The 26,356-nt window shown below is 37.1% G+C and overlaps 1 protein-coding gene across 8 annotated transcripts in view; it reads left to right on the top strand.

Moving 5' to 3' along the window:
- The window catches only part of LOC128228062 (limbic system-associated membrane protein-like), a 77,820-nt gene extending 69,400 nt beyond the window's left edge, over positions 1-8,420 (top strand). For all 8 annotated transcript variants that reach the window (XM_052939128.1, XM_052939127.1, XM_052939120.1 and 5 more), the window contains 4 exons: positions 846-1,000; positions 2,561-2,705; positions 3,627-3,842; positions 6,448-8,420. In XM_052939128.1, coding sequence (XP_052795088.1) covers positions 846-1,000; positions 2,561-2,705; positions 3,627-3,842; positions 6,448-6,572 — 641 coding nt within the window. In that variant the 3' untranslated portion in view covers positions 6,573-8,420. The remainder of the gene's footprint in view (positions 1-845; positions 1,001-2,560; positions 2,706-3,626; positions 3,843-6,447) is intronic.
- Positions 8,421-26,356: the final 17,936 nt, after the last annotated feature.

Raw genomic sequence — 26,356 nt, 5'->3', positions numbered from 1 at the left:
TTACTCTTGTACACTTTTCTTCACTTTTTAGCCTGGCCGTTTTTTTTATTGGGAAAGAATATTGAGATTATGCCGTAGCATTGCAGTCTTTGTCGACGGCGGCGTCGTTGTGCAAAAACTTGGTCAGGACTCTAAAACCGCTTAATTTATTCAAACAAAACTTGGTACACAATTATAATAGACAGAGAACACATGTACTGCAAGGTCCATAGCTATTCAATGGTTGTTGAGTTAGGCCCGATTACGACTGAAACAGAAAAGAATAACAGAATAACAACAAACAAGCGTTCATGTCTGACAACAACAATTATATTAAGGATGGGGAATCACGTGATTTCGAGGGGTTCTCACATGGGTCACCATTTTAATGATGCATTCTTTGGCTTAAATACCAGTGTGAATATAGGTCATCTTTGGTAAAAAAATAATAGGGGACTAGTTCTATTTCCAAGTATTTGACTTAACGTGGAATGGAAACAAAACCACTGAATTTACAAAAAAAAGCATTTGTTTCGGGTTACCCTACCGATTTTATGGTCAGTTGGAAAGAAATATGAAATATCTATACATTTTTTTAAGTGTGTGTTTCAACATGTAGTTTAGTTAAAAACCTTCAAAGCTTAATACAGAACATTACTCTATAATGATGACCATAAAGTTCTTACGAAAAGCCTAATAAAAGAAATATATAAAATAAAAGCCTATCTACCCTACATGTTTCTGAAAAGCATGTAACCCTAACCAAACCATTTTATGGCCTTAGACCGGGTGAGATGACATTAGATGATCATAAGGAAGTTGAAATTAAGATGCAAATAATATCTAATATATGATTGTTGTTGCAGTCCCCCCGGAGGTGAACCTACCGACCAAGCGTATCGGGCAGTACGCGGGGCGGGAGACGATACTAGACTGCGAGATCACGGCCTACCCACACGGCGTCATGAACTGGATCAAAGATGGACAAGATATTGACTTGATGAACAAGGACAAGTACACGGTATGCAGTTCTTTTTCTGATCAAATTATGGCCTAAATTCGGCCTCATTCCCCTCGAACCCCGTTAGCTCAAACTCACGGGGACCTGTCCTTTACATCCAGTTTGAGCCAACGAGGAACTCGAGCCATGCGAGCTCGAGCAAACGGGGTTAGACTGTTCCATTTTTCCTAAATGTGAAAATGAGATTCTGTTTAGATTTTTTTACAGTTTATTTCATTAAAATGACCCCGGTGAAATTGTGTATTCTTAAAGAAAGAAACCTAATCATGTGTTGTATCTGTTCTGTCTATAATTTAAATCATTTATGTTCATTTCTAGACAAAATTGGTATTCCTAATCTTAGTCAAAATGACGCATTTTCCCAGAAAGGTCCCACTGGGGACGTTTCAGAAAAAAGTCTTAGTCGATTTTAGTCGTAAACTGAAATTATCTTAGTGCAATAATGTCATTATTATTTTGCTACATATTTGCACAGTGATTCGATGGGAATGAACTTCTGCTTTGGTGTCATTTGACCTGTACAAAATTTAGTGACATTTAACCAAAAATATTTATATTTTAGCTTCAGATTTATCAAAGGGGTCACTCCTACCAACGATCTAGCATAAGTAGCTATGAATTACTGCAATTTAACAATGTCCGAAAATGTGTTAATTGAGCATTATCCAACAATGAAAATGAGCAAAAAAAGTAATATTCTCTAAAATTTGAAACGTTTATATACAGATTGAAGATAATTTACGACTCTTTCTTGGTACGGCTCCAAAGCCTCTTTAATACAGTCTTAAAGCTGCACTCTCACAGATTGAACTTTTTGACAACTTTTTTTTTATTTTTGTCTTCGAACGAGCAAATTTATGCGAAAGAGCATGTTAACCAGAGATTTATAACTGCTGACAAAAAAAAAGATCGCATATTTTTACATTTAAGGTCAAAAATTGATGTTTATGCAGTTTTCTTAAACCGTTAGTGACGCTTTTAGCAATACAACATTATTTTTAACGGAAATATGAACATCTTTTGTAAGCAGTCTAATATCACTGATTTCCAGATATTTACGCCAAAATTGGTTCATTCAAAGACAAAAAATAGTTGTAAAAACGGTAAATCTGTGAGAGTGCAGCTTTAACGCCAACCCCTGCAATAGATCATTGGGGTGCTGGTTTGACTGTATATACACAGAAGTAGATGTTGTATAACGAACACATTTCTCATTCGGAACACCTCGGTCATTTTCCATCGACATTAACCTCAGGTGTATATGAACGGTTTACAAAGTCAGATTTATTTACATTTAACTACGCTGCAAATAGGTCGCGTATTGATTTTAATAAAGAAGTTAAACTTAAGACATTTACTCTTGGGAATCTAAATTATTCATGCAATAATACACTTCACTAGCAAACTTCGCTGAACTTAGTACTTTAAAATACACGTTAAAACACTTACAATCAAAGTTTCTGAACTACTTCTACTGGTACATCGGCATACATCCGAGGTTGTTTTCGATGGAAAATGGCCGAAGAGTTCCGAATTATTACGAACATATTTCTAACCCAGGTGGAGCTTTACAGCGGTAACGAAGAAAGTACGAAGAAAACGCTGAGTCTGCGGATACGTAATATCCAGCCAGACGACTTCGGAGAATACATTTGCTTTGCACTGAACACAATTGGTCAAGACAGAGAAACTATGCTTTTGTATGGTACGTTTAATATTTACGCAATTACAACGATTCATTATGGTAACATTGAGAAGTTAAAATGTTAATGTTTCAGAAAGTTCTTATAAAGTGCTTGCGTATAACAGTGTCACCCTCTTAGTTGAGGGCCAGCCCTTTAGGCTCATGAGACACATACATTCGTGAACATCTTTACCCCAATTTCTATCTCATATGCCAGGCGTCTGGCAGGAAGGCTCTCGGTACCCCTCGATTTAACTAGCTGCTGGGTCGGCAACCGGCCATGTCAAAACAAATCCCGTGTGGGACTCGAACCTTCGACCTCCCACTCCGTAGGCGGACGCCTTAACCACTAGGTCACGGAGACCGGAAAAGTTCTTTAATATACCTTGGCTATATTATGTGATGTATCCTCAGACGACGCCCTGTTACTGCTTGATGTTTTCAGGAAATATGTGTTTCATTTTAGCGACATTTCATCTTGCTTCACTGTACATCTAGTACTTCTTTAATTTAAGTTAAAATGTATTTTCTCGCTGGAACTCTTTTATGCGTAGTGAAATTAATTCGCGTATAGATATGTGATAAATTGTAGTTGTCATAGATATGCGCGCAATGATTGAAACTATGTAGATTGTCATTTCCTTAAATAGTTATGAGGAGTGTGGAGCAGTATTACTTGAACATTTTTTTTGTGCATTTGAAGTGAGAAATGATTTATTTGGATTTTAAATATTACCACAATACATGGTTTCCATGGTGCTACAGACGACGGTGTTCCACAAGGGAGGTAAATGTGTGATGACAATAAAAAAGTAGTTCCATACGGGTACTTTTTAATGTTTGCCTGTTCGCAAGATAAAGAATCCCAGCATGGCCAATTATTTGGATCTACTTATCTGGGGTAGTAGATTTCTTTTTATAATTGTGTTTTGTTTATTTCAGATTACTCAATACATGATACAAAGAAGACTACCACGCCTCAAACAAGGCTTATAGAACAAATTCCTAAAAAGACTTCAAAAACTCCCGACGATACTGAAATACGCAGACAAGGAAACGATGATTGGACTGACGGGAATGGATTCCTTACCTCGGTGACACGAGGCCCTAACATACCGGGTGGCGGGTCGCGGCATCCAAATAGGCCGTACCAGCCGGGTAATGACCTTCACCCTGCTTCAGGCTCCGCCATTCATGCTGCTGCTGATAAGCCCGGGGAGACTGAAGCACGGGCTATCAAATGTTCCGGCACATATGTCATCATTTGTATGTGTAGCACGCTGGCTGTTGTGTTACATATATTGAATGTGTATAGCATAGAGGATACTTGTTTGTTTCAGTGTAAGATCGAAATATATTTCACCGAGAGAGCAACAAAAGATATTCTTCACCACTGGTGTAGCCACGAGTGAAATATTCACTTTTGGTGTTCACGGGGTGAGATATATTGCTATCTTACACTAAAACAAACACTTTTTCTTTTATTATATGCCTAAAATGGAGTTATAAGACAATTTATTACGCTATTTTTGAAAAAAAAACAAGTCAATTTGTATCTGCAAATTACATCATTTCGGAAATGGCGTCGTTGAAATTATGTCCCAGCCTTGTGTGCGCTGACGTTTGACTAAAAACAGAGAACGGGTTAAAATTTCAAAACGGTGAAAAATATCGATTCGATACTTTCACTTTTTGAAAGACTGGGATATTAATTTAATTTCACTGATAAATCTTAATAAACCATCGGAAAGCATATACATTTGTAATAAATACGTGTGGTTGTTTGAAATTGTTCTATGTTGGAAATGAATGTTTACTTGTGTCATAAAAAATCGATTTAAAATTTAATTTAATCCTCTTGAGTGCATGCATGTCTTTCTATTTTTTTAACAAAATAATACTTGCAGGGCAGTATTCGTCATGGATGGCCTTTTTATACGGATACATGTATAAACACTTAACAACTTTTCCGATTGGTCACCATTCAAATTCCCATTTTAATATTTGCAGATGGATATAATAAATCAACTTGAACTTGAAAACAAAAATGGCATACAGTTTCTATAGCAAACCAAATTATTTTTGCCGTATTTTCACCAAATTTACGAAGTAAATACCTCTTCTGTACAAAACTGGTATATTTGTTCTAAATTTGGGGGGAAATCAAAGCAGTTTGAAAAAAACGGCGCCAAATTCCATTAAATCATTGAATTGCTGAATTACCTCCGATTATGCGGAAAACATAACATACTTAAACACTTAATAGACTTTTATCAGTGAATGTCAGCTGAATGCAAACAATTACAAAACTTTGCCACTATTTTTTATTCGGAAAACAATAGGTGACCAATTAAAATAAGTTGTAAAGCGTATGTTATAAATATGTAGGTTTTACATCCTACAATAGCATACGATGTTTTAAATGTATTACACGTAAATGACTTTAAGATTGACAGGGTCTTGCCCCAATATCACGAAATTAAGCTAAATCTGTCTCAATCTCATTTTACCACGTGAAATCATGGTATGATTCAAAATCGTGCACGTTTGTACTTATTATAAAAGCAAAAATGTGATGATTAAAACATTTGTCAATTTTTCGAAGAAAACTAATTCTTGAACAAAATATGTACTTTATTATTAGCTAAAAACAATGATTTGTTCACATTAATTTTTTGGCAGTAGAACAATATTTCATTGGAATCTTGACCAAATAATTTAATCAACACATTCTTTGAGAGAATGCGCAATAAAAATAACAAGAATAAAAATGATGTTATATGGTAAAATCGGGTTGAGATTGAGATTTTGAGTTTTTTCGTAATATTGGGACCTGGTGTTTTGATTTTCGAAAATCACAATCAATAAATATTTCAATTTTGTCTGCATCGAAGTCTTTTGCGATTACATTGAGCCTCATTGTGGGCAAGCACATCTCGATAACACGAATATATTGGTAAAACATTGCTGCAATGTCAAAAAGGTACATTTGGTCATTCCTAAATGCCTTAAAGCTGCACTCTCACAGATTGACAGCTTTGGTATTTTTTTATTTATTTTTTTGTCTCAGAATCAGCTGATTTGGGCATCAATACCTTCAATTGAGATATAAGATAAGCGATTATTAGAACAGATCTCAATTTCAATTTCAAATCTCGAAAATAGTCCGAAAATTGTTTTTTCAGAAAGCGTTAGTAACGTATAGCCATAAAAACATCAATTTTCGACCATAAATATGAAAACATGCAATCTAATCTTTAGTCAGCCTACGTTTATCACTGTTTTCCAGACATTCACGCAAAAATGGCTCATTTTTAGACAAAAAAGGTTGCCAAATGGTAAATCTACGAGAGTGCAGCTTTTATTTCTTTCTGAGGTGAAACACGACATTTCACTTGTGTCACCGTTCTGACAACTTTTTTCATTTTCTGTCTTGGAATGAGCCATTTTTGCGTAAATATCGGCAAAGCAGTGATATAAGACTGCTGACAAAAAATGAGATCGCAGATTTTCATATTTCCGTTTAAAAATTAATGTTTTATTGGCGAAAGCGTTACTAACGGTTTAAGAGAAATGCATAAAACATCATATTTTGAACTTAAATATGAAAATCTGCGATCTGATTTTTGTCAGCAGTCTTATATCACTGGTTTCCATGCATTTTCGCATAAATCGGCTGGTTCTAAGACAAAAAATGAAGTTGTCAAAACGTTCAATCTATGAGGGTGCAGCTTTAAGGTTATCTATAACATTTGTTTTCCAGGTGAGGAAACGTTGCCCCTCGGATCAAGAGTGAAAGGAGGTTGTGGTCGGTGTTTCGCTAGTGCTACGTCAGTATTATACGCCATCAGCCTTATCACCTCGTTGTTATTTTCATACTCTCGATAGTTTCCATGAAGTTCCGTAGTAACGTCATCAAAATGACTTGTGTAAAATTACATGGTGCAAAAACGTTGGTGTCATGAGTGCGAGGTAGTGCGTCCATCGCTCAATAAAATGGACCATCAGTGTGACGTCACATGCACGGGATCAGACGCGCATAAAATAATAAAATCAAAATGTTGAATCTTCATAAAAAGTGACTCGTTTTTATAATAAAAAATGAAAATGACGTGTTAACTGATGACAAAACTACTATGAAAATGCCATTGTGTACAACAAGTGTGGTCCAAAAATGACTTCAAGATTGATGTTAACTTGAGCATTAGTCTCTTTGAAGTGTTGGGTGAATTACATGCCGAAAAGGACGGTTTAAAACATCCATCATGAGCTTTAACACAGTGAACGTGTAACATTGGTTATCTTCCAGTTTACCAAAGATTGTGTACTGTTATAATTATATTTTGCTGTTATATGCTTTCATTACGGGCGTTCTAATGTATGTGAAGTATGGGGATCGAAATACTTGAGGAACATAGAAAAAATGCACAGTGTTTGTTTGCATTATATATGTGTGTTATGTCCATAAAAAATGGGCAAGTTAATGAATGGTTTTTAATTTTCATTGTTTTAAATTGACATGTATACTTTTATGCCATTGAACTGTGAAAGGTATCACTTTCTTTTAACATTAATGAATCATACGGAGTAAACAAAGGCGTCGAACTAAAACATTAGGTGTCATGTTTAATTTGAATAGTACAATACCATGCGTTATATTGCCAAATGACGTCTCCACAGTTTACTGTGGAACTGGTACTATTTTTGCTTAAATGTTTCAAGTGAAATATTTAAATGTTTAAATCTTTCTTGTGTTTCTATCGTTCTATTGATTATTCCATGTCCAGAAGTTATTGCCATTTGTTTATTTTGAATTTTTATCCCCATTAATATGTGTACAGATTGTTTTATGTCTTTTGCCTAAAGATACATTTTGTTCGGGTTACCCAACCTTAACTACGAAATAAGCGCCGACCCTACCGTTTTTATGAACAGTTTGTAAAAACAAAAATACGTAGTTTAAAATCTTGAACGCTTTATAAAGAATATTACTTTAACACCGTTCTCCAATGAAATCAAATTAACATTCTTATATAGAGCCTAATAAAAATATAAATAAATAAAAAGCCTAACTACCCTACCTATTTTTGGAAAAGGATGCAACCCTAACCAAACCATTGTAGGCCTTAATATGAACAAAAAGGGACTTTCACAGAGTTCATGTTGGCCACAATTCATTTTCAGAAAGATTTATTTATTTATCATAAAGAACATTCACTAAACAGTAACGGACATACACTTTTTGAACATAAATTGTTATTTACTCTTTTCGGCAACAATGAAGTATTTTTTTCAAATACTTACGAACAAAATATCCCGTTTTGAACTTCTACTGACGTCATACTGGTGTTTAAAACAGTTTGTTACCATTACACACACAATTTAAATGTTCTATGTCGGATCGTATAAAACTTTAAGAATCAAACATGGATAAGTTTGTTTTTTGTTATTTTTTCTTACTGCCTCATTATTTCTAGATAGATAGAGGTAGGATAGAAACAAAATTTCTCTACTATTCCAATAAATTTGATCATATGTATAAATGATTTAATAAGATCGCATCGTTTAGCTTTAAATATACGTGAACCATTCGCTAATCCTGTGTATATATGTATGTGTGAAGTTATTGATTCATATTTCTGTATGTTGTAAATATATTATTTTACATAATTGCGACTGCAATTTGTGACAAATCATAACTATTTTACACCACCATTAAAGCGTGCTAATAACTTCTACCGTGTTTGTAGTTCTACTAATATAACATACACTAAAATTGTTTGTTCCTTTTGAGTCCAGAGTCTTAAGGAAAATTCAACGTCACAATATTCTAATGCCATATTATTTCCTCATCAGTTTTTGATGGCAATATTTTGCCTCGGTTATTTGATGTCCATATTTTTCCTCTTTTTTTTTGGATGGCCGTATTTGGTTTCCATTTTCTGGTGGTCAAACATTGCCTCCCTTTTTATGGTTCAAACATTGACTCCATTTTCTGGTGGTCAAACATTGCCTCCATTTTTATGGTCAAACATTCACTCCATTTTCTGGTGGTCAAACCTTGCCTTCATTTTTATGGTCAAACATTGACTACATTTTCTGGTGGTCAAACATTACCTCCATTTTTATGGTCAAACATTCACTCCATTTTCTGGTGGTCAAACATTGCCTCCATTTTTGTGGTCAAACATTGTCTCCATTTTCTGGTGGTCAAACCTTGCCTCCATTTTTATGGTCAAACATTGACTCCATTTTCTGGTGGTCAAAGTTGCCTCCATTTTTATGGTCAAACATTGACTCCATTTTCTGGTGGTCAAACCTTGCCTCCATTTTTATGGTCAAACATTGACTCCATTTTCTGGTGGTCAAACCTTGCCTCCATTTTTATGGTCAAACATTGACTCCATTTTCTGGTGGTCAAACCTTGCCTCCATTTTTATGGTCAAACATTGACTCCATTTTCTGGTGGTCAAACCTTGCCTTCATTTTTATGGTCAAACATTGACTCCATTTTCTGGTGGTCAAACATTGCCTCCATTTTTATGGTCAAACATTCACTCCATTTTCTGGTGGTCAAACATTGCCTCCATTTTTATGGTCAAACATTGTCTCCATTTTCTGGTGGTCAAACCGTGCCTCCATTTTTATGGTCAAACATTGACTCCATTTTCTGGTGGTCAAACCTTGCCTCCATTTTTATGGTGAAACTTTGACTCCATTTTCTGGTGTTCATACTATGCCTCCAGTTTTTGATGGCCATGTTTTGCCTTCAGTTTTCTGATGGCCATATTTCGCATCCATTTTCTGATGGCCATATTTTGCCTCCATTTTCTAATGGCCATATTTTGCCTCCATTTTCTGATGGCCATATTTTGCCTCCATTTTCTAATGGCCATATTTTGCCTTCATTTTCTGACGGCCATATGTTTAATTCATATTTTGCCTCCATTTTCTGATGACAATATTATTTTCTATTTGCTATTTTATTTTTAATGAAATTATACGGAAAAATGTCGAGATGGACCACACGATTTAAATTCCATACTGTCGAGGGTCTGTCTATTCATAATTGTGTTCAGATGTTGCACAACTCTGATAAAAAATGTTATCGTGAATGTTGCTTAAATGTTTGTTAAAACCAAGTCAGTGTAAGTGTTAATTATTAATTTTTGGTCTTTTACACATTTAAGTCGACAGGCAAGGCACTGTCTGACGCCGACTTTATTGTTTAAAATACCAAAAATAAATACTAACTTTCGTAGTGTTCAGCGCGAAATGCCTCTTTACTTTCCAGCAAGCATGCGTAAACTTCCAAATAACCCACTTTATAAAACCAAGTAATGTCTTAATGGAGATTTGGCGTTTTCTTTAGATGCTTTTCAAATGTTTAATTGTTGAGTTATACCGGCGATCCCATTTGGCTGATTGCATGAACGTAGACACTTAAACATGCTTCAATTGTCATCTAGCATAAAGTGCAACATAAAATAAAATAAATGGAAATATTTGACTTTCCCATTAACTCGGCAGAGCCTAAAAGAGAAGTACGAACATTAAAACCTGAGCTGGTATTTAATATTGGTCTTAATCGGATCTAAGAACGATGTAGCTAATCGGATTCATTGGTATAAATAACTGACCAATAGAGGGAATGAAGTCAATGATGTATAACCCTAAGATTAACGTAAGCTACATATTGAATACCACTCGAGGACCAGTACTCACAAACGTATTGAATCTGAATTTGAGATTCAGACTCAGAAAACTGAATTATTAAATGTTTCAAAACATCTATGATATAACTAAAATTGACATGAATGTACAGTCTAACCCCAATGGCTCGAACTCACAGGGACCAGCGAAAATACCTCGAGGCTCGGGGAGTTCGAGCCAAGCAAGGTTGCTTAACTTCCGTATAAAAAGTCGGTCCTTTACATCCAGTTCGAGCCAACGAGGAAATCGAGAAAAGCGAGTTAGAGCCAACGGGGTTCGACTGTATGTATATACATGTTATATTTGACATTGTAATCATAAATGATCGCAAAAAAAGGATAAAACAATGCTGCCCTACATTGGGGTACATGGTACTTCCGACAACTTTCACTCTCTCGAGATCAAGTAGTGTGTAACTATAAGTAAAACATATTCTTTGTAACCGATACAACAATGCTACAATCTTCACCTCTATAATATCATTTTAGCAAAATTAACATTTTAATTTCCTGAGTTAGACGATGATGAAATCGAACCCAGACTGATGGTTGATGAGTTGTTTTTGTTCAATCAAGCAACAGTCGCTTTTAAAGTGACACTCTTATTCAAAATCAATACATACACATATGCAACAAGCATAATTGTTAAGTGATAAACTTTTAACTACTTACTAAATAATGCAGTTATGGAAAATATTATTTACTGATAAACAAGATTGTAACCGTGTATTTAATAGCTGAAAATGCAATGATATTGAATGATTGGTGGGTTCTAAAAGATTTACAGTGATCAACTATCGTCTCATAAGATAGAAATACCATGTTTTCTGCACCCTTCTTTCAAATTAAGCATGGTATCCTTCATTAGAAATATTGTTTACGATATTTAATCATCCTTTTTAGTATTAAAACAATTGTATGTGGTTTATTTTATTTGGGAGTAGGATGCTTCTTTAAATATTGACCATGCAGTGGTATTTCATATTTTTTAAGAAAAGAAATCTCAGACAGTCTATACTCCCCTATTGAAAAAAAATCCCTGGCAACCTTATCTTTTTTTTCAAATGCTATCACAGAGAATATTTAAATATTGGCCTTGCAGTGGTATTGAACTATTTTTTACAAAAAAAGTCTCATATAGTCTATATTCAACCATTGAAAAAATAATTCATGTTTCTATAACGGCAACCTTATCCATATTTCTTGGCCACAGCGATTATTTAAATACATGTATTGACCATTCAGTGGTATTTCATATTTTTTACGAAAACAATCTCAAGAGTCTATACTCCCCCATTGAAAAAAATCCCTGTTCCTATAATGGCAACCTCATCCATTTTTCTTCAGAGGCTACCGCCGAGATTGGAACACTTAAATAGCTATTCGCATTGACAAAACTGACTCAATTTAGATAATAGTTGTTGTAAACTACTCTCTCAGTATCGTCTTACGTCGCATGGTATATAATTTTCTTGTGTTTTCTTTAGCCGTACACGCAATTGTAACTGCTTAATCAATAGGGAATTTCAGTCTGCAGGATTTGTGCGGAATTCACGCCAGACCGTAGATGCTTGCTTTACATAAGCTTACGACATGATTATAGTTATACTTCAAAAGTTTACTATATTCTATTTTAATGTATTTACAAAGCCTTCTCCCGGATGTATTATTAAAGATGTTTACCAAATAGAATATATTCCCCCCTAATATTAAGGAGCGAATAATCATGCCTGTCTGTCGGTCGCACTAGCGGATTAAGGGGGGTATGGCGCATCCGCCCCCAGTCCCTTTAAGCGTCTAAGTTTACTTTTTATGTCAACATCGGAGAAAAAAGGGTAATAAAATACGCTTAAAATGCACCATTTCAGACTAGAGCTGGTTAAAATTGTCTTTGAGGAGTACATTTCGACAACCTTTTGACTTGCGCCATCTCTCAAAACCGAAAATCAGTTGGTTTAAAGAAACTATTAACAATTTCTAGTTCGAAATGGTGGATTTTGGGCGTATTTTAATACTCTTTTTCTCATCTAATGAAATAAAGAAGTGAATTTTTGTGAGACGATTTTATGGTGTCTAGCGCCGGCATCCGATTGTGACATGAAGATTCCAGCCTTTTGCTATCAGATAACATCATTGTATATACATACAGGCTTGTTTCTGACTAAAGACCAACAGTAAAATCTCGGCAGACATTATTTCTTCGCATCAAACATCAAAATCAGATGACATATATCATTTATTTTTCCAAGAGACAAACATAAATCTTTATCTACTCTATCAAAGTCCCATGGCGTAAAGTCGAGACACAAAGCACCACGAAACGCGAAATATGCAAATATTTATTGTCAAGGAACCATTGGGGGTATCCTCGCCTGCTAAAAGCAATTATAACAGCGAGAAAGGTACAGTATATACCGTCACGGGTGTCAACGGAGACGCCATCAAACAATTCTGGTGTTTTAGAATAAAAGAAAACTGTACCTCGACGAGAAATTAATGTCACGATACATCTTCTGAAATTGTTGAATAGGTTTGATGCAAAATGTTATCTTCGGCTGCTGTAATAATAGAGCCGAATTGAGTGTTTGGCGCACAAGGTCACCCTCCCAAGTTTATATTCTGAACTTGATCCTGAACAAGACATGGCATCCGTTATGACCATGAAGGACCTGGTGTTATGCGATGTCCGAAAGCAAGCATATATTTAGATATTTATATTGGTAACCACTACCGGATCCCGGGGGTTGATCCTGGTCCAGCCCCTGGTAAATTCTACCTATTGGATTACCAATCAGCAAGGTCCTAGCTTTCACGTGTATAACTACAAAAATGACCAGTATGTACCCGTACTACATGTATGTATGATGCAGAACCCTAGTCGGAAATCCTCGGTCATTTTCCATAGGAAAAAAACCTCGGGTGTATGCCAGTACATCAGAAGAAGCAGTCCGTTAAGTTTTAAATAATAGCATTAATTTATTGTAGTGTTTAAACGCATTTTTAATATTTTTTATATACCTTAGTTTAAATTGATTAGCAATTAATTGTTTTATTGCATAAATAATAAATATTCCCAATAGTAGGGTCTTTAAGTTTACCCGCTAAATTGACATTACTACGCGATCTACTTGCAGTGTAGTTAAATGTAAAGATTTCTGACATTGTAAACCGTCCATATACATCCAAGGTTGTTTTGGATGGAAAATGGCCGAGGAGTTCCGAATGGCAGAACCCAACAGCTACCCTGACTTTCTTTAAATGGTTACCGGTGCCCTATGTTGGGTATAGTTAAACTACCGTGTGTACAATCGACGTTGACGTTGACCTGGGAATAAAACAAGATATTATTGTATGGCGTCAATACGACCAGGAGGAGCTGATTTCTTGAGAAAATTCGTACTATAATTGTCGACATTAGAGGTAGTAAGCCAGTTTGCTTCTGGCTTGCAGCTATAAGATATGAAACTATCTACAGTCCAACCTCGTTGGCTCAAATCCCAGGGACCGGCAAAAACATCGACCCTCGGAAAATTCGAGCCAAGCAGGAATGCTTATCTTCAGTACATTTTCATAATGTATATAGAAATCCGTCCTTTACATCCAGTTTGAGCCAACGAGTAATTCGAGCCAAGCGAATTCGAGCCAACGTTGTTCGACTATACTTCATTGTATAATCAATATTTGGCAATCTTCTAGTACATAATGAAACATCAAATAACTCTTGATACTTATAATACTAAAATTATAATATAGTTGAACCCCATTGGCTGGAACTCTAAGGGACCGACGAAAATACCTCCAGCCTCTGGAAATTCGAGCCAAGCTGGAATGCCAACCTTTAATAGAGCAAAATCGGCTATTTACATTCACTCCGAGCCAACGAGAGAGTCGAGCCAAGCGCATTCGAGCCAACGGGGTTCGATTGTACTCTATTTTACCACAATATAATCAGTTATTATGCTGATTGTCATTCACTCATTGGATTTTTTATGTTTAAAATAGCCTCAATTCGGCTTTTAATTGACATGGTCAGAAAACACGGACTGGTACGGCAGCGTATAGTAAATGCATGTAAAGGGACTAGACACCAGATGTTACAACTGCAAGAAAAAAAGAAAATTGAAAAACACTTACATAGAATTTATATCGTCGAGTACATCGCATTTAATCTTAATTTCTGATGTATCACATCGCTTACGACATATGTGTATTTCGCAGTTTTTGTGCATTTTTCCAATTCAAAATTTACTGAGTTTGTCTACACCTAAATCTCAGTAAAATTTGAACACGATATGTGAACCCTGACTAGTTATTCACTTTCAACCATTCTTCTATTTTTAGTAACAGTGACCTTGATCCTAGGGACCCCAAACACAAACCCATGACAGGTCCCCATAAACTCTTCCTTTATACCAAGTTTGGTCAAGATATGTGGACCCTGAGTAAAGTTTGAACTGTTTTTTCTATTTTTAGTAACAGTGACCTTGACCTTGACCCTATGGACCTCAAACGCAATCCCATGAAAGGTCTCCATAAACACTTCCTTTATACCAAGTTTGGTCAATATGTGGACCCTTACTAAAGTTATTCAGTTTTAACCGTTTTTCTATTTTTAGTAACAGTGACCTTGACCCTAGGGACCCCAAATGCAATCCCATAAAAGGTATACATAAACTCTTCCCATAGACCAAGTTTGGTCAAGATATGTCAACCTTACTGAAATTATTCAGTTTCATAGGTGAGTTTGACGCCGCCCGGTCGCTCACCCGGACGCCTGCCCGCCCGAATAACGACGTTCGTCATTCTAATAACCAGGTTTCACTTTGTGAAAACCTGGTTAAAAAGCAACGTTATGTGTATCTGTACTTATCACGTGACTTTCACATGCTAAATATAAATACTATGTACTGGGGAAACCGGTATGCGCTATTTTTAAACGTATGAATATTTTTTTTTAATATTGTAAAGTGGTGTTTTATCGTCAGTAAGCTACATCTGTTAGTAAGATTCAATGCGCTTCACACATCAATTTTGAGTAAGTTTTTGACAATTTTCCTTTTTTCTGGTGTCTAGCCTCTTTTAGCTATCAGCTAATCTAATTTGTAATATATGTGAAGCCACCTATAATGTTGTGCTGAATTTCTTATGTTATACTGTATTCAAATATGAATGAAAATTAACGTTGACAATTAATTTAAAGATTTTTTGTTTGAATAAATGGAATTTAGCGTCGCTTGCGGATGTGGCAATATATCCTCTTCCAAATGCGATAAATACACAAGAAACAGTTATTGGATGTCATCTGCCATATTACATGGTGACAAGTGCTACCGATATGTGTCTTAAAACAATATGAATTAACAAAACCATGACATCAAATTGAATGAAGGAAAAGAAGATGAAAATATAGAAGATAAAGATGAATAAAGACGAAATGGAAAGCTGATAATAAGTAGTGAAGATGAAGAGGGTGAAGATGAAAAGGATATAAGATAAAAAGAAATGAAGATGAAGTGGAGAGAAGATAAGGCGTAGTAAAGATAAAAACGAATGACGATAAAAACTGAGAAAATGAAGATGAATGGACATAAAGGGAACCGCAGGTGAAAGGGTAAGAAGATGAAACGAGTGAAGATGAAGAGGGATGCAGGTAAATGGGAGAGAAGATGAAGAGGAATGCAGGTGAAAGGGAACGAAGATGAAGAGGAATGAAGTGAAAGGGAGAGAAGATGAAGAGAGTGAAGATGAAGAGAAATGCAGGTGAAAGGGAGAAAAGATGAAGCGGAATGCAGGTAAAGGGTAGAGAAGATGAAGAGGAATGCAGGTAAAAGGGGGGAAGATGAAGAGAGAGAAGATGAAGAGGAATGCAGGTGAAAGGGAACGAAGATAAAATGGAATGCATGTAAAAGGGAGAGAAGATGAAGAGAGTGAAGATGAAGAGAAATGCAGGTGAAAGGGAGAGAAGATGAAGCGGAATGCAGGTAAAGGGTAGAGAAGATGAAGAGGAATGCAGGTAAAAAGGAGGGCAGATGAAGAGAGTGAAGATGAAAAGGAATGCAGGTGAAAGGGAGAGAAGATGAAAAGGAATGCAGGTGAAAGGGAGAGAAGATGAAAAGGAATGCAGGTGAAAGGGAGAAAAGATGAAGCGAGTGAAGATAAAGAGGAATGAAGGTGAAAGGGAGAGAAGATGAAAAGGAATGCAGGTGAAAGGGAGAGAAGATGAAGAGAGTGAAGATGAAGAGGAATGCAGATGAAAAGGGAGAGAAGATGAAGAGAGTGAAGATGAAGGGAAATGCAGATGAAAGGGAGAGAAGATGAAGAGAGTGAAGATGAAGAGGAATGCAGGTGAAAGGGAGAGAAGATGAAGAGGAATGAAGGTGAAAGGGAGAGAAGATGAAAAGGAATGCAGGTGAAAGGGAGAGAAGATGAAGAGAGTGAAGATGAAGAGGAATGCAGATGAAAGGGAGAGACGATGAAGAGAGTGAAGATGAAGAGGAATGCAGGTGAAAGGGAGAGAAGATGAAAAGGAATGCAGGTGAAAGGGAGAAAAGATGAAGCGAGTGAAGATGAAGAGGAGTGCATGTGAAAGGGAGAGAAGATGAAGAGGAATGCAGGTGAAAGGGAGAGAATATGAAGAGAGTGAAGATGAAGAGGAATGCAGATGAAAGAGAGAGAAGATGAAAAGAGTGAAGATGAAGGGAAATGCAGATGAAATGGAGAGAAGATGAAGAGAGTGAAGATGAAGAGGAATGCAGGTAAAAGGGAGAGAAGATGAAAAGAGTGAAGATGAAGGGGAATGCAGATGAAAGGGAGAGGAGATGAAGAGAGTGAAGAAGAAGAGGAATGCAGTATAAGGGGAGAGAAGATGAAGTGAGTGAATATGAAGAGGAATTAACACGGACACGAGTGAAGATGAAGAGGGTAGAAAATGGAGAAGAGAGAAGATGAAGACGAGTGGAGAAGAAAACGACGAAAAGTGGAGATGAAGAGTGAAGTTGAAAAGGAGAGCATATTCAGAATGTGAAGGTGAGGGAAGATGAAGTAAAGATGAAAAGAAGTTTAAATAAAGACGAGTGAAGAGGAAGAGGTGATAATATGACGATGAAGGGAATATGACGCGGAGAGAAGATGAAGACTAGGGAATAGGACGCCGAGAAAAGATGAAGACGAGTGAATATGACGCGGAGAGAAGATGAAGACGAGTGAATATGAAGAGGAGTGAAAATGAGATTTTAAAACGTTATTTGTTTCCATTCCTTACAAATTCTCGTATCGTGGAAGACTCTGAAATTTTGTAAATTGAAAACTAAATGATAGTTTAATACTAATTTATCCCTAAATAAGCTTATGGCGAATGTGATTCCGACATAACTCAATTGTTATAATGATTAAAACGAAATGAGAAGCACTATTACGTTACCATATATAAACATACAACTCCTCTGGATATTTAATCTATTTTTCAAACATATTGATAACACAAAACCATAATGATAAAGTCTACAAACCATGTTATACCTAGGTACCACAAAATGCATCTCACTGCCCCCGAGGGGGCGGGAAGTGTAAGCTCAGGTGGAGTTTCAAATGGAACCGTGACCATCTTTGGTAGCAGCCTCGCGAAAACACATTCGTTCACATTTACGGGGAATATTATGATTGTATTTTTGTGAGCATCCATTCCCCAAAGTTTTCAATACAGTAATCGTAGTAATGTTCTCCTTGTTCAATTACACCATGATCATGATGAGAGTCGGTATTTTCTTTTTTGCAATAATAACGGACGCTCGTTAGTTGATGTTTCTTCTTGTGTGTTGAAAAATATAAATATTTGATAGGAATTTGTTGGTTTGAATCACAGGCGGCAGTTGCGCTGACATGGCCCTACCTATGGCCATTCACCTCTCCTTAAAAATAATCAGTAAATTTTGTTCAAGACCAAAATTATATGGAACATGATCATCTATCACAAAACCCTAATTATATACCCAAAATTCCAAGAAAAAAATAAACACTAATATTCTAGTTAAGGTTGACATGTTAAGACTCTCGTACGGCGATGGTGTTGTCGTAAAACAGTCATTTTCTTTTTTCAAGAACACAGTTATTTGGAACATGACCATCTATCACTAAACCCTAATTATTAACCAAAATATCCGAGATTTTCCCTTCAAAAATACTAATATTCTAAATAAAGGTTGACATGTTAAGACCTTCCTACGGACGATAGTGTTGTCGTAATGCTCGTCACTCGTAGAGATGCAACCGGAACACCTCGGCCAGTATCCAACAGAATTGTCTATCTCGAAGTTTGCCGGAGATGACCGAGTTGTTACGATTGGTAGGGATGATCATGTTCCAAATAATTTTGGTCCAGAAACAAATGACTGGTTTTTAATGAGGGAGATCAGTCAACGCAACTGCCGCCTGTGGTTTCTATAACCTGGGAAACATACAGTTCTTTCATTCCATACGTGATTTTCAAATTTCTAGTGCGCACTATTTGCACAGCAGCCTTTTATGAATTAAATGTATACGCATTATGTAAATATATTGGCTATGCAATATCATAATGTTTTAAAAATTGATGTGATAATAAATTTCCATTGAATAAAAAGGAGAGACAGCTTCAAATCACTTGAGTGAATTTTGTTTGAGAAGAGCGGTTTTCTGTAAAACGCGTTGGAAATTTATATCCCATTTGTTTTGGCACATTATGACAACCGAGGCTTCAATCTGCCAAGATTTATGGAATAAATTAATGCTTCGTCATTTCTGAATCCAAACCAAACGGGAAAATGATCTTATCCAAGGAAATTTGTTACCAGATAAAAAAATCCATTATGCGTTGCTTACTAATTTAATTCACTCGAATTCTTTGTCTTTAAACACTTAGAGTGTTAAGACTGATGACTCCGCCTATAAGATCTCTCAATAGATGAAAATTTAAACATTTAAAAGAGTATGATACTAAAAGCGTAACATAAGCATTTTGTTTTAAAAAGATAAATCAAGACGTTGACGTTTTTAGAGTTTAGGGTGTGTCAAAGGGGAAGTGTTTCCGTAGGGAGTCGGAAAAAAACATCCCATAGACAAAACCTCTCATGTCATTTTTGAATACCAGGTAGGTGGACAAAAAATCCCTCATCATTTTGACACGGTGGAGAAAACATCCCAGATCATTTTGACATGGTGGACAAAACATCCCAGATCATTTTGACATGGAGGACAAAAAATCCCTCATTTGGACATCCGGGACGGTCCGTGTAACGACCATGTTGGCTCCGGGAAGGTTCGTAGTGGCACCGTGTGAATCTGGGTTATCATGGCGATTCGGCATGTCGTGTTGGACACGGATCACCCCGGGGCGGTCGTGTTGGGTCTTGGACAGTCCGTAGCTGATCCGGAATGGTCCGGGATGTCATCAGGGTTAACACCGTGTTGGTCCGGGACATTTCGGGGACGGTCTGTGGCGCTGCCTTGGTGGTACCGGGGCAATCCGTGTTGGCTCCGTGATGTTCCATGTTCATCCGTGGTGGTTCCGTGTAAGGTCCGGTGATTTTACGACCGTCGGGGAACAGTCGACTAAATTACGCCCAGGATATCTCTTGCTCCAGGCTGTTCCGTGATAATCCTGGGTACTCCATGTTCGGTCCGCTTCCGGTGTGATTGTAACTCAAGCACATTTCAACCGCCAAATGTCCATTTAATCATTAATAACTAATTGGTTTAATTTAGTGAGTTATTTAGAAACTAGGGCGTGCGATAGGCATTCCTTTTACCTACTACTTACAACTACGACGACCATCACTACAAATGAGGATGATGGATGATGGAAAAAAGACGACAACAATGACGATGATGCTGATGCTGATGGTGACGTCGACGGTGGTGGTGGTGGTGCTGGTGGTGGTGGTGGTGGTTGTGGTTGTGGTGATGGTGGTGGTGGTGGTGGTGACGATACTGATCATCATCATCATCATCATCCGCCAATATTGTTGGTCCGAATTTAAAAAAAAGCCTAAGAGCCGCAGTAACTGGCGACGTTGCTTTATATAAACGTTAACGTTTTCACAAAACTTAATGATCAAAAGTAAGGGCGTATCCAGGATTTGACAATAGGATAGTGTACACTTCAAACATACACCTCGAACATGCCCCGCCCCCTGGAATTTAAAGGAAAATCAATCTTTAGGGTTCGGGGGACCTCCCCAAGAAATAAAAAATCGTGATTAATTATAGTGTAATATAAGTTCTTGTCGACGCATTTTTTTCTGTTAGCACGGTTTAAATTGTTTGCTTGGCAATAGAAATGTGTATATGATAGTGTGACTATTAAATCTCTAAATCGGTATATAAACATAAGAAAAAAAATCCCTTTTTATACATGATTTTGCGTTGATAAGTATCAGAATCTTGAGGACAAAATGTAGCTAGTCGAGTTATGTGAGTTCACCAATGAAATATATCCAGGCCTGGAGTTAATCGAAAGTTACCATCACGTTATGTCGGAGGCGATTCCTCGGAAAATTATCCGCTAGATAAGATCAAAATTGCGCACGAACCAACTTAAGAAAATTACTAACAAGAAAACGGCGTATTCAATTAACTGCGAGCAATGCCGATCATTAATGCCATCAACTCATTTGCAAGGCTGTTGTTATGCTGACAACATATTCGCTTCCATTAGGAAACTGTCTCACATAATTGCTGTGTATTTATTTTGATAGCTTCCTAATTAAACAAGCTGGTATTCTCGCCTACAGAAGCAGCAATTTTTGCAATGACAAATGCTGTACCAGGGGATTATATTCGGAATATTTCGGCCATTTTCTATCGAAAACAACCTCGGATGTATATGGACGGTTTACTCATTCGGAACCCCTCGGCCATTTTTATCGAAAACAACCTAGGTTGTTTTTGAAAAAAAATGGCCGAGGAGCTCCGAATGCGGTTTACTATGTCAGAAATCTTTACCTTTGCAAGTAGGTCGCGTAGTAAATTCAATAGAGCAGTTAAATTTAATGACTTTACTCTTGGGAATCTTTATCATTTATGCAATGAAACACTTTACTGGCATTCAATTTAAACTAAGTAATAAAAAATGCACGTTAAAACACTACTATTAATTATAACTATTATTTAAAACTTAACGAACTACATTGTACTTATAGTGATGTCTCGGCATACATCCCATTTCGATGGAAAATGGCCGAGGTTTTCCGAATGGGGATTAAGAAATAACTGGGCAAACAGGAGTTGTGTTTTCGGCTTAACGTTTTTTGGTCCGATTGTGTTCTCTACACAGGTTTTAGTCATATTGACTCGTACATACATGTTTCAGTGACATTGGACCGATTGTTCAGAGCATTGTTAAAGTTAACAACGTTGTAAACTGTTAACTTTCAACTCGTGTAATCTGGTGCTATTTTAACAATTATCGAGACAACTGGTTCAGATAGATTGTATGCTTGTTTAACTCAATTTGATATCAATACACCATAAAAACACCTTTAATATTTAACGACGCCATAAACGTCATTGTTAACTTTATCAAAGTTCTGAACAAACGGCCCAATTGACTATTATGTTTCGTTTACAATGACTCAGACAGTGAGGTTTCAGCGACATTGTCTGGAACAGTGATGCATTAGTAAATTTTCAGTATCATCGACTCGTTCAATTACGTTTCGATGACAATAACTCCAAAGGTTTCAATAAGGTTTCTGTGGCATTGATTTGTATGGTGATATTTCAGTGACATTGACTGGTTCCAGTTACATTGACACACACAGTAATATTTCAGAAACATTCAAACGTACAGTGAGATATCAGTGACATTGACTGGTTCCAGTGACATTGACACACACAGTAATATTTCAGAGACATTCAAGCGTACAGTGAAATATCAGTGACATTGACTGGTTCCAGTGACATTGACAGACACAGTAATATTTCAGAGACATTTAAGCGTACAGTGAGGTTTCAGTGACATTGACTGGTTCCAGTTACATTGACAGACACAATAATATTTCAGAGACATTCAAGCGTACAGTGAGATATCAGTGACATTGACTGGTTCCATTTACATTGACACACAAAGCAATGTTTCAGAGACATTTTAGCATACAGTGAGGTTTCAGTGACTTTGACTGGTTCCAGTTACATTGACACACACAGTAATGTTTCAGAGACATTCAAGCGTACAGTGAGGTTTCAGTGACATTGACAGGCTCCAGTGACATTGACACACACAGTAATATTTCAGAGACATTCAAGCGTACAATGAGATATCAGTGACATTGACTTGTTCCAGTGACATTGACACACACAGTAATATTTCAGAGACATTCAAGCGTACAGTGAAATATCAGTGACATTGACTGGTTCCAGTGACATTGACAGACACAGTAATATTTCAGAGACATTTAAGCGTACAGTGAGGTTTCAGTGACATTGACTGGTTCCAGTTACATTGACAGGCACAATATTATTTCAGAGACATTCAAGCGTACAGTGAGATATCAGTGACATTGACTGGTTCCATTTACATTGACACACAAAGCAGTGTTTCAGAGACATTTAAGCATACAGTGAGGTTTCAGTGACTTTGACTGGTTCCAGTTACATTGACACACACTGTAATGTTTCAGAGACATTCAAGCGTACAGTGAGGTTTCAGTGACATTGACAGGCTCCAGTGACATTGACACACACAGTAATGTTTCAGGGACATTCAAACGTACAATGAGGTTTCATTGACATTGACACATAGTAATGTTTCAGAGGCATTCAAGCGTACAGTGAGGTTTCAGTGACATTGACTGGTTCCAATTTCATTGACACACACAGTAATGTTTCAGATACATTTAAGCGTACAGTGAGGTTTCGGTGACATTGACTGGTTCCAGTTACATTGACACACACAGTAATATTTCAGAGACTATCAAGCGTACAGTGAGGTTTCAGTGACATTGACTGGTTCCAGTTACATTGACACACACAGTAATATTTCAGAGACATTCAAACGTACAGTGAGGTTTCAGTGACATCGACTGGTTCCAGTTACATTGACACACACAGTAATATTTCAGAAACATTCAAACGTACAGTGAGATATCAGTGACATTGACTGGTTCCAGTGACATTGACACACACACAGTAATATTTCAGAGACATTCAAGCGTACAGTGAAATATCAGTGACATTGACTGGTTCCAGTTACATTGACACACACAGTAATGTTTCAGAGACATTTGAACGTACAGTGAGGTTTCAGTGACATTGACTGGTTCCAGTTACATTGACACACACAGTAATGTTTCAGAGACATTTAAGCGTACAGTGAGGTTTCAGTGACATTGACTGGTTCCAGTTACATTGACACACACAGTAATGTTTCAGAGACATTTAAGCGTACAGTGAGGTTTCAGTGACATTGACTGGTTCCAGTTACCTTGACACACACAGTAATATTTTAGAGACATTCAAGCGTACAGTGAGGTTTTAGTGACATTGGCTGGTTCCAGTTACATTGACACACACATTAATATTTCAGAGACATTCAAACGTACAGTGAGGTTTCAGTGACATCGACTGGTTCCAGTGACATTGACACACACAGTAATATTTCAGAAACATTCAAGCGTACAGTGAGATATCAGTGACATTGACTGGTTCCAGTGACATTGACACACACAGTAATATTTCAGAGACATTCAAGCGTACAGTGAAATATCATTGACATTGACTGGTTCCAGTTACATTGACACACACAGTAATGTTTCAGAGACATTTGAACGAACAGTGAGGTTTCAGTGACATTGACTGGTTCCAGTTACATTGACACACACAGTAATGTTTCAGAGACATTTAAGCGTACAGTGAGGTTTCAGTGACATTGACTGGTTCCAGTTACATTGACACACACAGTAATGTTTCAGAGACATTCAAGCGTTCAGTGAAGTTTCATTGACATTGACTGGTTCCAGTTACCTTGACACACACATCAATGTTTCAGAGACATTTAAGCGTACAGTGAGGTTTCAGTGACATCGACTCGTTCCAGTGACATTGACTGGTTCCAGTTACATTGACACATATAGTTATATTTCAGAGACATTCAAACGTACAGTGAGGTTTCAGTGACATTGACTGGTTCCAGTGACATTGACACACAGAAATGTTTCAGAGACATTCAAGCGTACAATGAGGTTTCAGTGACATTGACTGGCACTATTATGTCTCAGTGACATTGACTCGAACAGTAAGATGTCAGTAGAATCGACTTATAGAGTGAGATGTCGATGAAAATGACCCGACCAGTCAGATTTTGGCAAAATAATCGAACAATTATGTCTCAGTTGCATTGGCTCTAACAGCAAATAGTATTATTTTTGTGTCATTGACTGGTACAGTTAGGTTTTGTTGACAATGATTCGAATACTAAGGTTTCAGTTACATTGACTCGAACAGTATAATGTAATGTTCAACTGAATCGTACAGTTAGGTTTCATGATAATGATTCGCAGTCTGGTTTGAACGGCATTGAATCAAACTAGACTCGTACATGGAGCCAGGCTTCGATGACATTGAACCGAACAGTAATGTTTCAGTGACTATTTCTCGTGTGATGTCATTAATGTTTCAGTGAGAACGAATGGAATAGCAACGTTTCGGTGATATCGACCCGAACAGGCTGTTTCAGTGACAGTATCTCGTACAGTTAAGCTTCGATGAAAGTGATTTGCACACTAAGGTTTCAGTGACTCGTGCATACAGGTTTCTGTTGCATCACCTAAACCGTAATGTTTCAGCGACATTGACCGAGCTGAAACGTTTCTGAAAAATTGACACGAACAGTACCGTTTCGGTGACATTGACTCGAACAGTTAGGTTGCAGTTAAATTGACTTGAACGGTATTAATATTTCAGTGACATTAACAGTAACGGTTCGGTGAAAAGTAAGGTTTTAGTAATATCTACCAAACAGTAATGTTTTAGCGACATTGGCCGAATTGTAACGTTTCAGTTACATTGACCCAGACAGTAATGTTCGGTGACATTGACTGAAACTGTAAAGCTTCAGTAACATTGACTCGCACAGTAAGGTTTCAGTAACATTGACCCAAACAGTAAGATTTCAGTGACATGGTCTTGCTCAGTAAAGTTTCGTTAATATTAACCTAACAATTAGGTTTCAGTGACATGGACATGCTCAGTAAGGTTTCGTTAATATTAACCTAACAGTAAAGTTTCAGTGACATTGACCCCGACAGTAAGGTTTCAGTGACATTCACCCAGATAGTAAGGTTTCAGAAACTTTGACCCAGACAGTAAGGTTTCAGTGACATTGACAAAGACTGTAGGGTTTCAGTGACATTGACCCAGACAGTAAGGTTTCAGTGACATTGAGCCAGACAGTAAGGTTACAGTGAAATTGACCCAGATAGTACGTTTTCAGTGTCATTGGCCCAGACAGTAAGGTTTCAGTGACATTGACCTAGACAGTAAGGTTTCAGTGACATTGACCCAGACAGTACGGTTACAGTGAAATTGACCCAGATAGTACGTTTTCAGTGACATTGGCCCAGACAGTAAGGTTTCAGTGACATTGACCTAGACAGTAAGGTTTCAGTGACATTGACCCAGACAGTAAGGTTACAGCGAAATTGACCCAGACAGTAAGGTTTCAGTGACATTGACCCAGACAGTAAGGTGTCAGTGACATTGACCCAGACAGTAAGGTTACAGTGAAATTGACCCAGATAGTACGTTTTCAGTGTCATTGGCCCAGACAGTAAGGTTTCAGTGACATTGACCTAGACAGTAAGGTTTCAGTGACATTGACCTAGACAGTAAGGTTTCAGTGACATTGACCCAGACAGTAAGGTTTCAGTGACATTGACAGTATTATTTCAATGACATTGACCCAGACAGTTAGGTTTCAGTGACATTGAC

Source organism: Mya arenaria, chromosome 3 (assembly GCF_026914265.1).
Source record: "Mya arenaria isolate MELC-2E11 chromosome 3, ASM2691426v1".
Classification (NCBI taxonomy): domain Eukaryota; kingdom Metazoa; phylum Mollusca; class Bivalvia; order Myida; family Myidae; genus Mya; species Mya arenaria.
Note: the sequence above shows the minus strand (reverse complement) of the source record. Positions and strands in the feature narration are given on the sequence as shown.